General features: G+C 60.4%; 1 protein-coding gene across 1 annotated transcript in view; it reads right to left on the bottom strand.

Moving 5' to 3' along the window:
- Window positions 1-1,423: 1,423 nt before the first annotated feature.
- The window catches only part of SPIN1 (spindlin 1), a 52,379-nt gene continuing 32,970 nt past the window's right edge, over window positions 1,424-20,832 (bottom strand). Inside the window, exons 4-7 of the mRNA XM_038742654.1 lie at window positions 19,889-19,937; window positions 17,034-17,311; window positions 6,005-6,238; window positions 1,424-1,644 (exon numbers count right to left, since the gene is read on the bottom strand). Coding sequence (XP_038598582.1) covers window positions 1,445-1,644; window positions 6,005-6,238; window positions 17,034-17,311; window positions 19,889-19,937 — 761 coding nt within the window. The 3' untranslated portion in view covers window positions 1,424-1,444. The remainder of the gene's footprint in view (window positions 1,645-6,004; window positions 6,239-17,033; window positions 17,312-19,888; window positions 19,938-20,832) is intronic.

Genomic DNA, 20,832 nt, shown 5'->3' with positions numbered 1-20,832 from the left:
GACGAGGATGGAGGGAGGAGGTGAGAAGAGGAGGAAAGGAGGAAGAGGAGGAGGAAAGGAGGAAGAGGAGGAGGAGGGAAGGAAGAAGAGGAGGAGGGAGGAGAAAGAAGAGGAGGAAAGGAGGAGGAGGAGGAGGGAGGAGGAGGACGAGGATAGAGGGAGGAGGTGAGAAGAGGAAAGGAGGAAGAGGAGGAGGAGGGAGGAAGAAGGAGGAGGGGGAGGAGGAAGAGGAGAGGAGGGAGGAGGAGGAAAGGAGGAAGAGGAAGAAATGGAGGAGGAGGAAAGGAGGAAGAGGAAGAAATGGAGGAGGAGGAGTGAAGTCAGAGGGAGGAGGAGAAGTATGGAGGGGAGGAAGAGGAGGAAGAAGAAGGAAGGAGGAGGAGGAGGAGGAGTGAAGTCAGAGGGAGGAAAAGTATGGAGGGGAGGAAGAGGAAGAAGAAGAAGGAGGAAGAAGAAGGAGGAGGAGGAGGAGGAAGAGGAGGAGGGAAGGAGGAGGAGGAGGAGAAGAAGAAGAAGAAAGAGAAGAGGAGAGGATGGGCAGGGAGGAAGATGGGGAGGGGAGGAGGAGAGGAGGTTGGAGAAGAGGAAGGGAAAGGGGAGGGATGAGGAGGAAGAGGAGGCTGAAGGTGAGGAGGAGGAGGAAGAGGAGGCTGGGGGAGGATGGGGAAGGGGAAAAGAGGGAGGGAGGAGGAGGAGGAGAATGGAGGGGAGAGGAGGAAGAGAAGAGGAGGAGGATGGAGGAGGATGGAGGAGAGGAAAAAGTGTGAGGAGGAGGAAGAGAAGAGGGGGAGGAGGAAAGGAGGAGGGACGAGGAGGGAGGAGGAGGAGGTGGGCGAGGAGGGAGGGAGGTGAGGAGAGGGACAGGGAATGGAGGAGGAGGGAAGGAGAAGGATGGAGGAGAGAGGAGGAGGCAGGGTGAGGAGGAAGAGAAGAGGAGGAGGAAAAGAGGAAGAGAGGAGGAGGGGGAAAAGAGGAGGAAAGGAGGTGAGGGGGAGGATGGAGGAGGAGGATGGAGGAGGAGGAGGAGAAAAAAGAGGTGGGATGAGGAGGAGGAGGGGAGGAGGAGGAGAGGAAGAGGAGGGGGAGGAAGCGGCGGACACAAGTGAGAAGCAGCAGAGGCCAAGGTGGGTCCCGGGGCGGGGCGGCGGGGCTGGGGGGGGGGGGGGGGGGGACGGGGCGACCCCGGCTTTAAGGCTGAACTGGGAGTCCGGGCAGGGGGGCCGGAGGCGGAGGCCCGGACCGACCCCCCGCGACCCCCCGAGTCCGCCCCGCCGGCCGTCCGGCCCCCCGCCCCGCAAGGTCCGTCCCGGGGGTCCCGGGGGCGCGGCGGCCGCCCGGGAGACGCCCCCCAGGAGCGCGTGCGTCCGTCCGTCCGTCGGTCCCGGGCGGCGGGCCGGGGGTCCCGGGGGGGGTCCCGGGGGGGGGTCCCGGGGGCCGGGCGGGCCTAGGACGTCTTGACCAGGTCGTAGACGTAGATGTGGAAGTCGTCGTCGAACTTGATGAAGTAGACGGAGGGCTTGGCCTGCACCTGGTGAATGACCATGCCAGTCCGTTTGGAGCCGTCCTCCTTGGCGTACTCCACCTGCTTGCCCACCAGGCTGTCCACCACCTCGCCGGGCTCCCGCTCCGCCGACGGGCAGTCGTCTGGACGCCCCCCCGGGGGACGGGGGGGGCACGGGGGCACGCGGGCACGGGGACGGGGACAGGCGGGTTGACGAAGACGCAGGGGCACGCGGGCATGGGGATAGATGCACGGAGATGGGGGCACGTGGGTTGACGCAGACACGGGGGCAGGCGGGCACGGAGACGGGGACACGTGGGTTGATGGACACGGGGGCACGGGGATAGATGCACGGAGATGGGGGCACGTGGGTTGACGCAGACACGGGGGCACGCGGGCATGGGGATGGACGCGCAGAGAGGGCATGGAGATGGGGACACATGACACAGACACGGGGACACGGGGGCACGGGGGCACGGGGATGGATGCACAGAGAGGACACGGAGATGGGGACACATGGGTTGACACAGACACGGGGGCATGCGGGCATGGGGATGGACGCATGGAGCGGGCACGGAGACGGGGACACGTGGGTTGACGGACATGGGGGCACGGGGACAGATGCATGGAGATGGGGGCACATGGGTTGACGGGGGACACGGGGGCACGCGGGCACGGAGACGGGGACAGGTGGGTTGACGCAGACATGGGGGCATGGGGATGGACGCACGGAGCGGGCACGGAGATGGGGACACGTGGGTTGACGCAGACACGGGGGCACGCGGGCATGGGGATGGATGCACAGAGAGGGGATGGAGATGGGGACACGTGGGTTGACGGGGGACACGGGGGCACAGAGACGGGGACACGTGGGTTGACAGACATGGGGGCACGCGGGCACAGAGATGGGGATACATGGGTCGACGCAGACACGGGGGCACGCGGGCATGGGGATGGATGCGCAGAGAGGGCATGGAGATGGGGACACGTGGGTTGACAGACATGGGGGCACACGGGCACGGGGATAGATGCACGGAGATGGGGACACATGGGTTGATGGGGGACACGGGGGCACGCGGGCACGGAGACGGGGACAGGTGGGTTGACGCAGACACGGGGGCACGGGGATGGATGCACGGAGCGGGCACGGAGATGGGGACACGTGGGTTGAGGCAGACATGGGGGCACGCGGGCACGGGGACGGACGCATAGAGCGGGCATGGAGATGGGGACACGTGGGTTGACACAGACATGGGGGCACGGGGATAGATGCACGGAGATGGGGACACATGGGTTGACGCAGACACGGGCACGCGGGCACGGGGATAGATGCGCAGAGAGGGCATGGAGATGGGGACACGTGGGTTGACGCAGACACGGGGGCACGCGGGCACATGGACAGTCGCACGGAGCGGGCACACAGGCACACGGACAGATGCACAGAGTGGGCATGGAGATGGGGCCACATGCATTGACACAGACACAGGGCCACGTGGGCACATGGACGGACACACGGAGCAGGCACAGAGATGGGGATACGTGGGTTGATGCGGACACGGGGGCACGTGGACAGACGCACAGAGACGGGGACACGCGGGTTAACACGGACATGCGAATGGATGCGGATACGGGGGCGTATGCGGACACGCCGAGCGGACACGAGCACGGGGATGCCCGCGCGGGCGCACACGCAAGCGTACACAGATACGGGGACGCGAGGGCGTAAACAGGTGGGCAGACACACAAGCGCACACGGATACGGGGACGGACGCGCACGCGAAGCAGAAATGGACGGGGGACGCGTAAGCGAATCCAGACACACACGTATGACCGGCAGACGTGGGTGGACGGACGTGGGGCGGGTACACGGGTGCACGCGGAAGCGGTGACACGGACGCGCGGGGAGACACACAAGCACGCCAGGGACACGGAGGGGACGACAGGCGTGGGAGCGGAGACCGACACGGGGACACGGACGGACACACAACGCAGGCGACACGCGGACGGACACACACGCAGAGAGAGAGAGAGGCACACGGTTAGACACCTCCGAGAGTCCCGGATGCATGTTGGGGGGGTTTGGGGGGGACGAGAGGGGCTGAGGCCCGGAGGATCATGGGAGCGGACGGGGCCCGGAGGATCATGGGAGCGGACGGGGCCCGGAGGATCATGGGGGCGGACAGGTCCCGGAGGATCATGGGAGCGGACGGGTCCCGGTGCCCAGAGGATCATGGGAGTGGACGGGTCTCCGGGCCCAGAGGATCATGGGAGCAGATGGGCCCCCGGGCCCAGAGGATCATGGGAGCGGAGAGGTCCCGGGGCCCAGGGGATCATAGGGGCGGAGGGGTCCCGGGGCCCAGAGGATCATGGGAACAGACGGGTCCCGGGGCCCAGAGGATCATGGGGGAGGAGAGGTCCCGGACCCAGAGGATCATGGGAGCGGAGAGGTCCCGGGGCCCCAAAGATCACGGGGGTGGAGGGGTCCCGGGGCCCAGAGGATCATGGGGGCAGAGGGGACACGGGGCCCAGAGGATCATGGGGGCAGAGGGGACACGGGGCCCAGAGGATCATGGGAGCAGAGGGGTCCCGGGCCCAGAGGATCATGGGGGCGGAGGGGTCCCGGGGCCCAGAGGATCATGGGGGCAGAGGGGACACGGGGCCCAGAGGATCATGGGGGCAGAGGGGACACGGGGCCCAGAGGATCATGGGAGCAGAGAGGTCCCGGGCCCAGAGGATCATGGGGGCAGAGGGGACACGGGGCCCAGAGGATCATGGGGGCAGAGGGGACACGGGGCCCAGAGGATCATGGGGGCAGAGGGGACACGGGGCCCAGAGGATCATGGGAGCAGAGAGGTCCCGGGCCCAGAGGATCATGGGGGCGGAGGGGTCCTGGGGCCCAGAGGATCACGGGGCAGACAAGTCCTGGGGCGGAGAGGTACCGGGGCCCAGAGGGTCATGGGGCAGAGAGGATCATGGGGCAAGGAGGTCATGGGGCCCAGAGGCTCATGGGAGCGGACAGGTCCCGGGCCCAGAGGATCATGGGGCAGAGAGGTCCCAGGCCCAGAGGCTCATGGGGGCAGACGGGTCCCGGGGCCCGGAGGTTCATGGGAGCGGACGGGTCCCGGGGCCCGGAGGCTCATGGGGGCAGGGGGACATGGGGCCCAGAGGATCATGGGAGCGGCCGGGGACCCAGAGGATCATGGGAGCGGCCGGGTCCCGGGGCCCGGAGGCTCATGGGGGAGGAGAGGTCCCGGGCCCTGGAGGATCATGGAGCCGGAGAGGCCCCGGGGCCCAGGGGGTCATGGGGCGGACAGGCCCCGGGGCCCAGAGGATCATGGGGGCGGAGAGGTCCCGGGGCCCAGGGGATCATGGGGCTGGAGAGGTCCGGGGCCCAGAGGATCATGGGAGCGGAGAGGTCCCGGGGCCCAGAGCATCATGGGGGCGGAGGGGTCCCGGGGCCCCGAGGATCATGGGGAGGAGAGGTCCCGGACCCAGAGGATCATGGGAGTGGACAGGTCCCGGGGCCCAGAGGATCATGGGGGCAGAGGGGTCCCGGGGCCCAGGGGATCATGGGGGCGGACAGGTCCCGGGGCCCAGAGGCTCATGGGGGCAGAGGGGACACGAGGCCCAGAGGATCATGGGGGCGGAGGGGTCCCGGGGCCCAGAGGCTCATGGGAGCGGAGGGGTCCCAGGGCCCCGAGGATCATGGGAGCAGAGAAGTCCCGGGGCCCAGGGGATCATGGGAGCGGAGGGGTCCTGGGGCCCAGAGGATCACGGGAGCGGACGGGTCCCGGGGCCCAGAGGATCATGGGGAGGAGAGGTCCCGGGGCCCAGAGGCTCATGGGAGCAGAGAGGACACGGGGCCCAGAGGATCATGGGAGCGGACAGGTCCCGGGGCCCAGAGGATCATGGGGGAAGAGAGGACATGGGGCCCAGAGGATCACGGGAGCAGACAGGTCCCGGCGCCCAGAGGATCATGGGAGCGGAGAGGTCCCAGGGCCCAGAGGCTCATGGGAGTGGACAGGTCCCAGGGCCCCGAGGATCATGGGGGCAGAGGGGTCCCGGGGCGCCGAGGATCATGGGGGCGGAGGGGCCCCGGGGCCCAGAGGCTCATGGGAACAGACGGGTCCCGGGACCCGGAGGATCATGGGAGCAGAGGGGTCCCGGGACCCAGAGGATCATGGGAGCGGAGGGGTCCCGGGGCCCAGAGGATCATGGGAGTGGACGGGTCCCGGGGCCCGGAGGATCATGGGAGCGGACGGGTCCCGGGGCCCAGAGGATCATGGGGGCGGACGGGTCCCGGCGCCCAGAGGATCATGGGAGCGGAGAGGTCCCGGGGCCCAGAGGCTCATGGGAACAGACGGGTCCCGGGGCCCAGACGATCACGGGGGCAGAGGGGCCCCGGGGCCCAGACGATCACGGGGGCGGAGGGGCCCCGGGGCCCAGGGGACCACGGGGGGGGGGGCGGAGGGTCCCCGGGTCCCGGGGGGGACGGCGACTCACTGGAGTCGGGCATGATGCGCAGGTCTCCCTCCTTGTAGTCGTCGAGCAGCTGGTACATGTAGAGGACGGGGTCCTTCTCGTAGGTGATGTAGAACCAGGTGGTCATGACGGGGGCGCGGGCCAGGACCATCCCCCGCCACTCGTCCTTGGAGCCGTCCTCCGTCTCGAACATGTGCTCCACCGCCTTGCCGATCATCGCGTCCGCCAGGTGCGCGTCGCTGATCCGCGACGAGGCTGCGGGGGGCGGGGGGGGGGGGGGGGGGGGGGGGGGGGGGGGGCGCTCAGTACAGCGCCACGCGCGCCCGTGGGTCGGCGGCTCCCCGAGGGCGCGGGGCCCCCGTCCCGACCCTATGGCGCTCGGCCCGGCGCTCAGCACAGCGCTCTGCGCACAAGACTGTCGCTCTATTAAGCGCTCAGTACAGTGCTCTGCACACAGTAAGCGCTCAATAAATACCGTTGAATGAATGAATGAATGGACTGTCGGCTCCCTGAGGGCGCGGGTCCCCTGTCCCGACTCTACTGCACTCACCCCAGTGCTCAACACAATAGACTGTCGGTCTTTTAAGCGCTCAGTACAGTCCTCGGCACACAGTAAGCGCTCAATAAATACCATTGAATGAATGAATGAATGGACTGTCGGCTCCCCGAGGGCGCGGATCCCGTCCTGACCCTATTGCGCTCGCCCCGGCGTTCAGCACAGCGCTCTGCGCACAATAGACTGTCCGTCTTTTAAGCGCTCAGTACAGTGCTCTGCACACAGTAAGCGCTCAATAAATAGCACTGAATGAATGAATGAATGGACTGTCGGCTCCCCGAGGGCGCGGATCCCGTCCTGACCCTATTGCGCTCGCCCCGGCGTTCAGCACAGCGCTCTGCGCACAATAGACTGTCCGTCTTTTAAGCGCTCAGTACAGTGCTCTGCACACAGTAAGCGCTCAATAAATACCACTGAATGAATGAATGAATGGACTGTCGGCTCCCTGAGGGCGCGGATCCCCTGTCCTGACTCTATTGCACTCACCCCAGTGCTCAACACAATAGACTGTCGGTCTTTTAAGCGCTCAGTACAGTGCTCTGCACACAGTAAGCGCTCAATAAATACCACTGAATGAATGAATGAATGGACTGTCGGCTCCCCGAGGGCGCGGATCCCCTGTCCTGACCCTATTGCGCTCGCCCCGGCGTTCAGCACAGCGCTCTGCACACAATAGACTGTCCGTCTTTTAAGCGCTCAGTACAGTGCTCTGCACACAGTAAGCGCTCAATAAATACCACTGAATGAATGAATGAATGGACTGTCGGCTCCCTGAGGGCGCGGATCCCCTGTCCCGACTCTATTGCGCTCGCCCCGGCGTTCAGCACAGCGCTCTGCACACAATAGACTGTCCGTCTTTTAAGCGCTCAGTACAGTGCTCTGCACACAGTAAGCGCTCAATAAATACCATTGAATGAATGAATGAATGGATTGCTCGCCCTGGTGCTCAACACAATAGACTGTCGGTCTATTAAGCGCTCAGTACAGTGCTCTGCACACAGTAAGCGCTCAATAAATACCACTGAATGAATGAATGAATGGACTGTCGGCTCCCTGAGGGCGCGGATCCCCTGTCCCGACCCTATTGCGCTCGGCCCGGCGTTCAGCACAGCGCTCTGCGCACAATAGACTGTCGCTCTATTAAGCGCTCAGTACAGTGCTCTGCACACAGTAAGCGCTCAATAAATACCGTTGAATGAATGAATGAATGGACTGTCGGCTCCCTGAGGGCGCGGCTCCCCTGTCCCAACTCTATTGCGCTCGCCCCGGCGCTCAGCACAGCACTCAGCACACAATAGACTGTCGCTCTATTAAGCGCTTAGTACAGTGCTCTGCAGACAGTAAGCGCTCAATAAATACCACTGAATGAATGAATGAATGGATTGCTCGCCCTGGTGCTCAACACAATAGACTGTCGGTCTTTTAAGCGCTCAGTACAGTGCTCTGCACACAGTAAGCGCTCAATAAATACCGTTGAATGAATGAATGAATGGACTGTCGGCTCCCTGAGGGCGCGGATCCCCTGTCCCGTCCCTATTGCGCTCGCCCCGGTGCTCAACACAATAGACTGTCGCTCTATTAAGCGCTCAGTACAGTGCCCTGCACACAGTGAGCGCTCAATAAATAGCACTGAATGAATGAATGAATGGACTGTAGGCTCCCTGAGGGCGCGGATCCCGTGTCCCGACTCTACTGCGCTCGCCCCGGCGTTCAGCACAGTGCCATGCACACAACAGACTGTCGGTCTTTTAAGCGCTCAGTACAGTGCTCTGCACACAGTAAGCGCTCAATAAATACCACTGAATGAATGAATGAATGGATTGCTCGCCCTGGTGCTCAACACAATAGACTGTCGGTCTTTTAAGCGCTCAGTACAGTGCTCTGCACACAGTAAGCGCTCAATAAATACCACTGAATGAATGAATGAATGAATGGACTGTCGGCTCCCTGAGGGCGCGGATCCCCTGTCCCGACCCTATTGCGCTCGGCCCGGCGCTCAGCACAGTGCTCTGCGCACAATAGACTGTCGCTCTATTAAGCGCTCAGTACAGTGCTCTGCACACAGTAAGCGCTCAATAAATAGCACTGAATGAATGAATGAATGGACTGTCGGCTCCCTGAGGGCGCGGATCCCCTGTCCCGACTCTACTGCGCTCGCCCCGGTGCTCAACACAATAGACTGTCGGTCTTTTAAGCGCTCAGTACAGTGCTCTGCACACAGTGAGCGCTCAATAAATACCACTGAATGAATGAATGAATGGACTGTCGGCTCCCTGAGGGCGCGGATCCCCTGTCCCGACTCTATTGCGCTCGCCCTGGTGCTCAACACAATAGACTGTCGCTCTAGTAAGCGCTCAGTACAGTGCTCTGCACACAGTGAGCGCTCAATAAATAGCACTGAATGAATGAATGAATGGACTTTCGGCTCCCTGAGGGCGCGGCTCCCCTGTCCCAACTCTATTGCGCTCGCCCCGGCGCTCAGCACAGCACTCAGCACACAATAGACTGTCGCTCTATTAAGCGCTTAGTACAGTGCTCTGCAGACAGTAAGCGCTCAATAAATACCATTGAATGAATGAATGAATGGATTGCTCGCCCTGGTGCTCAACACAATAGACTGTCGCTCTATTAAGCGCTCAGTACAGTGCTCTGCACACAGTAAGCGCTCAATAAATACCACTGAATGAATGAATGAATGGACTGACGGCTCCCCGAGGGCGCGGATCCCCTGTCAATCAATCAATCGTATTTATTGAGCACTTACTATGTGCAGAGCACTGTACTCACTCTATTGCGCTCGCCCCGGCGTTCAGCACAGCGCTCTGCGCACAATAGACTGTCGCTCTATTAAGCGCTCAGTACAGTGCTCTGCACACAGTAAGCGCTCAATAAATACCATTGAATGAATGAATGAATGAATGGACTGTCGGCTCCCTGAGGGCGCGGATCCCCTGTCCCGACCCTATTGCGCTCGCCCCGGTGCTCAACACAATAGACTGTCGCTCTATTAAGCGCTCAGTACAGTGCTCTGCACACTGTAAGCGCTCAATAAATAGCACTGAATGAATGAATGAATGGACTGTCGGCTCCCTGAGGGCGCGGATCCCGTGTCCCGACTCTACTGCGCTCGCCCCGGCGTTCAGCACAGTGCCATGCACACAACAGACTGTCGGTCTTTTAAGCGCTCAGTACAGTGCTCTGCACACAGTAAGCGCTCAATAAATACCATTGAATGAATGAATGAATGGATTGCTCGCCCTGGTGCTCAACACAATAGACTGTCGGTCTTTTAAGCGCTCAGTACAGTGCTCTGCACACAGTAAGCGCTCAATAAATACCACTGAATGAATGAATGAATGAATGGACTGTCGGCTCCCTGAGGGCGCGGATCCCCTGTCCCGACCCTATTGCGCTCGGCCCGGCGTTCAGCACAGCGCTCTGCGCACAAGACTGTCGCTCTATTAAGCGTTCAGTACAGTGCTCTGCACACAGTAAGCGCTCAATAAATAGCACTGATTGAATGAATGAATGGACTGTCGGCTCCCTGAGGGCACAGATCCCCTGTCCCGACTCCATTGCGCTCGCCCCGGTGCTCAACACAATAGACTGTCGGTCTGTTAAGCGCTTAGTACAGTGCTCTGCACACAGTAAGCGCTCAATAAATACCACTGAATGAATGAATGAATGGACTGTCGGCTCCCTGAGGGCGCGGATCCCGTGTCCCGACCCTATTGCGCTCGGCCCGGTGCTCAGCACAGCGCTCTGCGCACAATAGACTGTCGCTCTATTAAGCGCTCAGTACAGTGCTCTGCACACTGTAAGCGCTCAATAAATACCACTGAATGAATGAATGAATGAATGGACCGTCGGCTCCCTGAGGGCGCGGATCCCCTGTCCCGACCCTATTGCGCTCGGCCCGGCGTTCAGCACAGCGCTCTGCACACAATAGACTGTCGCTCTATTAAGCGCTCAGTACAGTGCTCTGCACACAGTAAGCGCTCAATAAATACCCCCGAATGAATGAATGAACGTGCTAAGCGCTCTGTGCGCCCAATCCCCCCCTCGCTCCGCTCCCTAAGGCGACGGATGAAGCCCCCTCCTCGAACGAATGAATGAATGAAGGCGATTACTCATTCATTCATTCATCCAGTCGCATTTATTGAGCGCTTCCCGTGGGCAGGGCACTGTACTGAGCGCTCGGGGAGTCCAAGTGGGCAACATCGAGAGACGGTCCCTACCCGACGGCGGGCTCACGGTCTAGAGGGGGGGAGACGGGCGACACAACGTATTAACGAAATAAAATGAATGGAATAAATGTGTACAAATTAGAGTAACAAATATGTACATATATACAATGTATATATATATATATACACATACATATATATATACATATATATATACAATGTATATACATACACATATAAATATATACATATACATACATATACACATATACATATATATACATATATACATATATATACATATATATACACATATACATACATATATACATATACACACATATATATACATATATATATATACATATATACATATATATACACACACATATATACATACATATATACACATATACATATATATATACATATACATATATATATATTTATATATATGTATATATATATATATATATCAATCAATCAATCAATCAATCGTATTTATTGAGCGCTTACTATGTGCAGAGCACTGTACTAAGCGCTTGGGAAGTACAAATTGGCATCACATATATATATATATGTGTATATATATATATGTATATATATGTACATATATATATGTACATATATATATATATATATATATGTATATATATATACATATATATATATATACAACATATATTAAGCGCTTACTATGTGCCAAGCACTGTTCTAAGCGCCGGGGAGGTTCCAAGGTGATGAGGTTGTCCCCCGGGGGGCTCCCGGTCCCCACCCCCATTTGACAGAGGAGGAAACTGAGGCCCGGAGAAGGGAAGCGACTCGCCCCAAGTCACCCGGTGGAGCCGGGATTCGAACCCACGACCTCGGACTCCGAAGCCCGGGCTCCTTCCGCCGAGCCGCGCCGCTTCTGCTGGGGAAACGGCGTGGCTCGGTGGGAAGAGCCGAGCGCTTAGTACAGCGCCCTGCACATGGTAAGCGCTCAATAAATATGATTGATTGATTGATGGATTCTGTTGGGGAAACGGCGTGGCTCGGTGGAAAGAGCCGAGCGCTTAGTACAGCGCCCTGCACACGGTAGGCGCTCAATAAATACGATTGATTGATTGATGGATTCTGCTGGGGAAACAGCGTGGCTCGGTGGAAAGAGCCGAGCGCTTAGTACAGCGCCCTGCACACGGTAGGCGCTCAATAAATACGACTGGTTGAAGAGCCCGGGCTTGGGATTCGGAGGACCTGGGTTCTAATCCTGGCTCTGCCACTTAAAAATAATACTACCGCTAATAATACTAATAATAACGATGGCATTTGTTAAGCGCTTACTATGTGCCAAGCGCTGTTCTAAGCGCTGGGGGGGGATACGAGGCGATGAGGTTGTCCCCCGGGGGGGCTCACGGTCTTCATCCCCATTTGACAGAGGAGGAAACTGAGGCCCAGACAATAATAATAATAATAATAATAATAATAATAATAATAATGGCATTTATTAAGCGCTTACTATGTGCCAAGCGCTGTTCTAAGCGCTGGGGGGGGATACAAGGCGATGAGGTTGTCCCCCGGGGGGCTCCCGGGCTTCATCCCCATTTGACAGAGGAGGAAACTGAGGCCCAGAGAATAATAATAATAATAATGATGGCATTTATTAAGCGCTTACTATGTGCCAAGCACTGTTCTAAGCACCGGGGGGGGGGATACAAGGCGATGAGGTTGTCCCCCGGGGGGCTCCCGGTCTTCACCCCCATTTTCCAGATGAGGGAACTGAGGCACAGAGAAGGGAAATGACTTGCCCAAAGTCACACAGCTGACCGTTGGCGGAGCTAGGATTTGAACCCATGACCTCGGACTCCGAAGCCCGGGCTCTTTCCACTGAGCCACACCGCTTCTCCAGCGTCTCTTGCCTCATAATAATAATTATTATTAATATAATAATATAATAATAATAACAACAATAATAACGATGATAATAATGTTGGTATTTTTGAAGCGCATACTATGTGCCGAGCACTGTTCTAAGCGCTGGGGGGGGAGACAAGGCTATGAGGTTGTCCCCCGGGGGGGCTCCCGGTCTTCACCCCCATTTTCCAGATGAGGGAACTGAGGCCCCGAGAAGTGAAGTGACTTGCCCAAGGTCACACAGCTGACGATTGGCGGAGCCGGGATTTGAACCCATGACCTCTGACTCCCAAGCCCGGGCTCTTTCCACTGAGCCACGCGGCTTCTCCGGCGTCTCTTGCCTCATAATAATAATTATTATTAATATAATAATATAATAATAATAACAATAATAATGATAATAATAATGTTGGTATTTTTGAAGCGCATACTATGTGCCGAGCACTGTTCTAAGCGCTGGGGGGGGAGACAAGGCTATGAGGTTGTCCCCCGGGGGGGCTCCCGGTCTTCACCCCCATTGGACAGAGGAGGAAACTGAGGCCCGGAGAAGCGAAGCGACTTCCCCAAGGCCACCCAGCGGACGGGCGGCGGAGCCGGGATTCGAACCCACGGCCTCAGACTCGCAGGCCCGGGCTCCACCCGCGGAGCCACGCCGCTCCTCGCTGTCGTCATCCGTCGTGTTTATTGAGCGCTTACCGTGTGCAGGGCACTGGACTAAGCGCTTCACTGTACTAAGCGCTTAGAAGTGTCAGCTGGGTGACCTTGGGCGAGTCACTTCCCTCCTCCGGGCCTCAGTTTCCCCCTCTGCCCAATGGGGATGAAGACCGGGGGCCCCCCGGGGGGGACAACCTCATCACCTTGTCTCTCCCCCAGCGCTCAGAATGGTGCTCGGCACAGAGTTAAGCGCTTCGCAAATACCATTCTTCTTCTTCTTTTTATTATTATTATTATTACTATTATTATTATTATTATCATTATGGCCGATGGAGCCCCCTCTCGCTCCCCTCTGTAAGATGAGGGGTAAAGCCCCCTCCTCGCTAAGACAAGGGACGAAGCCCCCCTCTCGCTCCACTCCCTAAAATGATGGACGAAGCCCCCTCCTCCCCACTCTCTAAGAGGACTAACGAAGCCCCCAACCCTCTCTCCAAGACGGCTAACGAAGCCCCCTCCCCTGTCCCTTCTCCCTAAGACAACTAACGAAGCCCCCTCCCACCCCACTCTGCTAAGAGGACTAACGAAGCCCCCAACCCTCTCTCCAAGACGGCTAACGAAGCCCCCTCCCCTGTCCCTTCTCCCTAAGACGACTAACGAAGCCCCCAACCCTCTCTCCATGACAGCTAACGAAGCCCCCTCCCCTGTCCCCTCTAAGACGACTGACGAAGCCCCCTCCCACCCCACTCTGCTCTCCAAGACGACTAGCGAAGCCCCCTCCCCTGTCCCTTCTCCCTCAGACGGCTAACGAAGCCCCCAACCCTCTCTCCAAGATGGCTAACGAAGCCCCCTCCCCTGTCCCTTCTCCCTAAGATGACTAACGAAGCCCCCAACCCTCTCTCCAAGACGGCTAACGAAGCCCCCAACCCTCCAAGACGGCTAACGAAGCCCCCTCCCCTGTCCCTTCTCCCTAAGACGACTAACGAAGCCCCCAACCCTCTCTCCATGACAGCTAACGAAGCCCCCTCCCCTATCCCCTCTAAGACGACTGACGAAGCCCCCTCCCACCCCACTCTGCTCTCCAAGACGACTAGCGAAGCCCCCTCCCCTGTCCCTTCTCCCTCAGACGACTAACGAAGCCCCCAACCCTCTCTCCAAGACGGCTAGCGAAGCCCCCTCCCCTGTCCCTTCTCCCTAAGACGACTAACGAAGCCCCCAACCCTCTCTCCATGACAGCTAACGAAGCCCCCTCCCCTGTCCCCTCTAAGACGACTGACGAAGCCCCCTCCCACCCCACTCTGCTCTCTAAGACGGCTAGCGAAGCCCCCTCCCCTGTCCCTTCTCCCTCAGACGACTAACGAAGCCCCCAACCCTCTCTCCAAGACGGCTAACGAAGCCCCCTCCCCTGTCCCCTCTCCCTAAAACGACTAACGAAGCCCCCAACCCTGTCCCTTCTCCCTAAGACGACTAACGTAAGCCCCCAACCCTCTCTCCATGACAGCTAATGAAGCCCCCTCCCCTGTCCCCTCTCCCTAAGATGACTAACGAAGCCCCCTCCCACCCCACTCTGCTCTCTAAGACGGCTGACGAAGCCCCCTCCCCTGTCCCTTCTCCCTAAGATGACTAACGAAGCCCCCAACCCTCTCTCCAAGACGGCTAACGAAGCCCCCAACCCTCTCTCTAAGTCGGCTAACGAAGCCCCCTTCCCTGTCCCCTCTCCCTAAGAGGACTAACGAAGCCCCCTCCCACCCCACTCTGCTCTCTAAGACGGCTATCGAAGCCCCCTCCCCTGTCCCCTCTCCCTAAGACGACTAACGAAGCCCCCTCCCACCCCACTCTGCTCCCTAAGACTAACGAAGCCCCCTCCCCTGCCCCTCTAAGACGACTAAAGAAGCCCCCTCCCCTGTCCCCTCTAAGACGACTGACGAAGCCCCCTCCCACCCTACTCTGCTCTCTAAGACTAACGAAGCCCCCTCCCACCCCACTCTGCTCTCTAAGACTAACGAAGCCCCCTCCCCGCCCCGCTATCTGATGGCTAACGAAGCCCCCTCCCCTGTCCCCTCTCCCTAAGATGACTAACGAAGCCCCCTCCCACCCCACTCTGCTAAGACGGCTATCGAAGCCCCCTCCCGTCCCCTCTCCCTAAGACGACTATCGAAGCCCCCTCCCCTGTTCCCTCCCTAAGACGACTAACGAAGCCCCCTCCCAGCCCACTCTGCTCTCTAAGACTAACGAAGCCCCCTCCCTAAGACAACTATCGAAGCCCCCTCCCGTCCCCTCTCCCTAAGACGACTAAACAAAGCCCCCAACCCTCTCTTTAAGAAGAAGCTTGACGAAGCCCCCTCCCCTGTCCCCTCCCTAAGACGACTGACGAAGCCCCCTCCCACCCCACTCTGCTCTCTAAGATGACTAACGAAGCCCCCCATCCCGCTCTCTAAGACGACAAACGAAGCCCCCTCCCACCCCACCCCACCCCGCTCTCAAAGACGACTAACAAAGCCCCCTCCCCTGCCCTGCTCTCTGACTCCTGAAGCCCCCTCCCACCTCAACCTACTCTCTAAGGCGACTAACGCAGCCCCCTCCCACCTCAACCCTCTAAGACGACTAACCAAGCCCCCTCCCACCTCAACCTACTCTCTAAGACGACTAAGGGAGCCCCCGGCCCCACTCTCAAAGACAACTAACGAAGCCCCCTCCCACCTCAACCCCCTCTCTAAGGCGACTAACGCAGCCCCCTCCCACCTCAACCCCCTCTCTAAGGCGACTAACGCAGCCCCCTCCCACCTCAACCCTCTCTCTAAGACGACTAACCAAGCCCCCTCCCTCCTCAACCTACTCTCTAAGACAACTAAGGGAGCCCCCCGCCCCACCCTCAAAGACGACTAACGAAGCCCCCTCCCACCTCACTCTACTCTCTAAGGCGACTACCGAAGCCCCCTCCCACCCCACCCCGCTCTCAAAGACGACTAACGAAGCCCCCTCCCACCCCAACCTACTCTCTAAGGCGACTACCGAAGCCCCCTCCCACCCCACCCCGCTCTCAAAGACGACTAACGACGCCCCTTCCCACCTCAACCTACCCTCTAAGACGATTAACGAAGCCCCCTTCCACTCCACCCTGCCCTCAAAGATGACCAAGGAAGCCCCCTCCCACCTCGACCTACTCTCAAAGAGGACTAACGAAGCCCCTTCCCATCTCAACCTACTAAGACGACTAAGGGAGCCCCCCGCCCCGCTCTCAAAGACGACTAACGAAGCCCCTTCCCACCTCAACCTACTCTCTACAAGACGACTAACGAAGCCCCTTCCCACCTCAGCTTACTCTCTCTAAGACGACCGAGGAAGCCCCCTCCCACCCCTCTCCGCCCTCAAAGACCACCAAGGAAGCCCCCTCCCACCCCACCCGCTCTCGGACGACTAACGAAGCCCCCTCTCCCCCACCTCCTCCCTAAGACGACCAAGGAAGCCCCCTCCCACCCCACCCCGCCCTCAAAGACGACTGACGAAGCCCCCCTCCCGCCTCAGCTCCCTCTAAGCCGACCAACGAGGCCCCTTCCCCCTGCCCCTCTCCCTAAAATGTCTAACGGAGCCCCCTCGCCCCCCTCGCGGCTCTCCAAGACGACAAGCGAAGCCCCCCTCCGGCCCCAACTCCCTGTAAGCCGGCCACCGAAGCCCCCTCCCCGTGTCTGAGCCGACTAAGGGAGCCCCCCGCTCATCGGGACACGGGGACACGGGGACACGGGGGGCCGGGCCCCCCTCTCACCGACGCGGTCGGGCAGGACCTCGAGGGCGGAGACGCGCTCGTCCTTGTGCAGCTCGAGGCCGTAGACGCAGTCGAAGCCGTCGTACTTGATGAGGTAGAGGGCGGGGTTGACGGGCACCTGGTCCAGGACGGTGCCCTTCCACTGGGTCAGGGGGCCGCCCGCCTCGCGCCAGCCGTGCTGGATCCGCGACCCCACCATGCTGCGCGGCGGGGCCGGCGGCGGCAGCGGAGACGGGCCCTTGCCCGACGCCGACGACCCCACGCTGCTCCGGGACTTCCTGCGGGGACGGGCACGGGGCGGGGGGGAGAGAGAGACCGGGTGTCGGGGGGAGACATCGGGGAGAGACGCGGGACGGGGGAGATACGGAGGGAGAAACGGGGTGGGGGGAGACACATCGGGGAGAGACACGGTGTGGGGGAGATATCGGGGAGAGACACGGGATGGGGAGACACATTGGGGAGATATGGGGTGGGGGAGAGACGCGGGGCAGGGGGGAGACATATCGGGGAGAGACGGGGGAGAGATGGGTGAGGGAGAGACGTGGGGCGGGGGGAGACACATCGGGGAGAGACGTGGGGCGGGGGGAGACATCAGTGAGAGACACGGGGCAGGGGGAGATACACGGGGAGAAATGGGGTGGGGGAGAGACAAGGCGTGGGGAGAGACATGGGGGAGAGACATGGGGTGGGGGAGATATCGGGGAGAGACATGGGACGGGGAGACACATCGGGGAGATACGGGGTGGGGGAGAGACGCGGGGCAGGGGGGAGACACATCGGGGAGAGACGGGGGAGAGATGGGTGAGGGAGAGATGCGGGGCGGGGGGAGAAACATCGGGGAGAGACGTGGGGCGGGGGGAGACATCGGTGAGAGACACGGGGCAGGGGGAGATACAGGGGGAGAAAGGGGGTGGGGGAGAGACAAGGGGTGGGGAGAGACACATGGGGTGGGGGAGATATCGGGGAGAGACACGGGATGGGGGAGACACATCGGGGAGATACGGGGGGAGAGATGGGGTGGGGGAGAGACACGGGGTGGGGGGAGACACATCGGGGAGAGACACGGGGGAGAGATGGGGTGAGGGAGAGATGCCGGGTGGGGGTAGACACATTGGGGAGAGACATGGGGCGGGGGGAGACATCAGTGAGAGACACGGGGCAGGGGGAGATACACGGGGAGAAACGGGGTGGGGGAGAGACAAGGGGTGGGGAGAGACATGGGGGAGAGACATGGGGTGGGGGAGATATCGGGGAGAGACATGGGACGGGGGAGACACATCGGGGAGAGACACAGGGGAGAGACGGGGTGAGGGAGAGACACAGGGCGGGGGGAGACACATCGGGGAGAGACAGGGGGAGAAACGGGGTGTGGGAGAGATGCCGGGTGGGGGGAGACACATTGGGGAGAGACATGGGGCGGGGGGGAGACACATCGGGGAGAGACGGGGGGAGAGATGGGGTGAGGGAGAGACGTGGGGCGGGGGAGACACATCGGGGAGAGACACGGGGGAGAGATGGGGTGAGGGAGAGAAGTGGGGCGGGGGAGAGACATCGGGGAGAGACATGGGGCGGGGGAGACATCGGTGAGAGACACGGGGCAGGGGGAGATACAGGGGGAGGAAGGGGGTGGGGGAGAGACAAGGGGTGGGGAGAGACATGGGGGAGAGACAAGGGGTGGGGGAGATATCGGGGAGAGACATGGGACGGGGGAGACACATCGGGGAGATACGGGGGGAGAAACGGGCTGGGGGAGAGACACGGGGCGGGGGGAGACACATCGGGGAGAGACGGGGGAGAAACGGGGTGGGGGAGAGACACGGGGCGGGGGGGAGACATATCGGGGAGAGACGGGGGGAGAGATGGGGTGAGGGAGAGATGCCGGGTGGGGGGAGACACATCAGGGAGAGACGGGGTGAGGGAGAGACAAGGGGCGGGGGGAGACACATCGGGGAGAGACGAGATGGGGGAGAGATGGGGTGAGGGAGAGACGTGGGGTGGGGGAGACACATCAGGGAGAGACATATCGGTGAGAGACGCGGGGCAGGGGGAGATACAGGGGGAGACACGGGGTGGGGGAGAGACAAGGGGTGGGGAGAGACATGGGGGAGAGACACGTGGTGGGGGAGAGACACGGGGCGGGGGGAGACACATCGGGGAGAGACGGGGAGAGAAACGGGATGGGGAGAGACACAGGGCGGGGGGAGACATATCGGGGAGAGACGGGGAGAGATGGGGTGGGGGAGAGACACGGGGCGGGGGGAGACATCGGGGAGAGACACGGGGCAGGGGGAGATACAGGGGGAGAAAGGGGGTGGGGGAGAGACAAGGGGCGGGGAGAGACACATGGGGGAGAGACACGGGGCGGGGGGAGACACATCGGGGAGAGACAGGGGGAGGGAGAGATGCGGGGAGGGGGGAGACACTTGGGGGAGAGACACGGGGCGGGGAGAGATACAGGGGGAGAGACAGGGTGGGGGAGAGACATCGGGGAGAGACAGGGGAGAGACGGGGTGAGGGAGAGACATGGGGCGGGGGGAGACACATCGGGGAGAGACACGGGGAGAGATGGGGTCAGGGAGAGACACATGGGGGAGAGACACATGAGGGAGAGATGGGGGTGGGGGAGAGATGTGGGGCAGGGGAGAGACACGGGGTGGGGGAGAGACGTGGGGCAAGGGGAGAGACATGGGGGGAGACAGAGACACGGGGCCAGGGGAGAGACACGGGGCCGGGGGAGAGACACGCAGGGTGGCGGGAGAGCCAGGCCGGAGCGGCTCAGACACGCTAAGACACGCTAAGACACACGCCAACCCGCGTGTGTGTGCACACGTATGTGCCCGGGCCGGAGGACTTACTTGTGGGACGCCCTCTTCTTCATCATGCCGGCGGTCACGCCCGTGTGCCCTGTGGGGGACAGACGGCAGAGACGCCCACGCAGAGACGGTGGAGACACGGGCGGAGAGACGGAGGGACGGAGAGATGCAGAGACGGAGGGAGAGATGCCCACAGAGACGGAGAGATGCAGAGATGGAGGGAGAGACGGGGAGATGGAGAGACAGAGATGCCGACAGAGACGGAGAGATGCGGAGACGGAGGAAGGGAGAGATGCCGACAGAGATGGAGAGATGCAGAGACAGAGGGACGGGGACAGAGACAGAGGGAGACAGATGCCGACAGAGACGGAGAGATGCAGAGACAGAACAGAGAGATGCAGAGACAGAAGAAGAGATGCAGAGAACAGAGAGATGCCGACAGAGATGGAGAGATGAAGAGACAGAGAACAGAGAGATGCCGACAGAGATGGAGAGATGAAGAGACAGAGGAAGAGATGCCGACAGAGACGAAGAGATGCAGAGACAGAGGGACGGGGACAGAGACAGAGGAAGAGAGAGATGCCGACAGAGACGGAGAGATGCAGAGACAGAACAGAGAGATGCCGACAGAGACGGAGAGATGTAGAGACAGAAGAAGAGATGCAGAGAACAGAGAGATGCCGACAGAGATGGAGAGATGTAGAGACAGAGGAAGGGATGCCGACAGAGACGGAGAGATGCAGAGACAGAACAGAGAGATGGAGACGGAGAGATGCAGAGACAGAGGAAGAGATGCAGAGACAGAGGAAGAGAGATGGAGAGACAGAGGAACAGGGACAGAGACGGGGAGACAGAGTCAGAGGGAGAGACAGAGATGCCGACAGAGACGGAGAGATGCAGAGAACAGAGGAAGAGAGAGATGCCGACAGAGATGGAGAGATGCCGACAGAGAGGGAGAGATGCCGAGATAGAGGGATGGGGACAGA

Source organism: Tachyglossus aculeatus, unplaced genomic scaffold (genome assembly GCF_015852505.1).
Source record: "Tachyglossus aculeatus isolate mTacAcu1 unplaced genomic scaffold, mTacAcu1.pri scaffold_145_arrow_ctg1, whole genome shotgun sequence".
Taxonomy (NCBI): Eukaryota; Metazoa; Chordata; class Mammalia; order Monotremata; family Tachyglossidae; genus Tachyglossus; species Tachyglossus aculeatus.
Note: the sequence above shows the minus strand (reverse complement) of the source record. Positions and strands in the feature narration are given on the sequence as shown.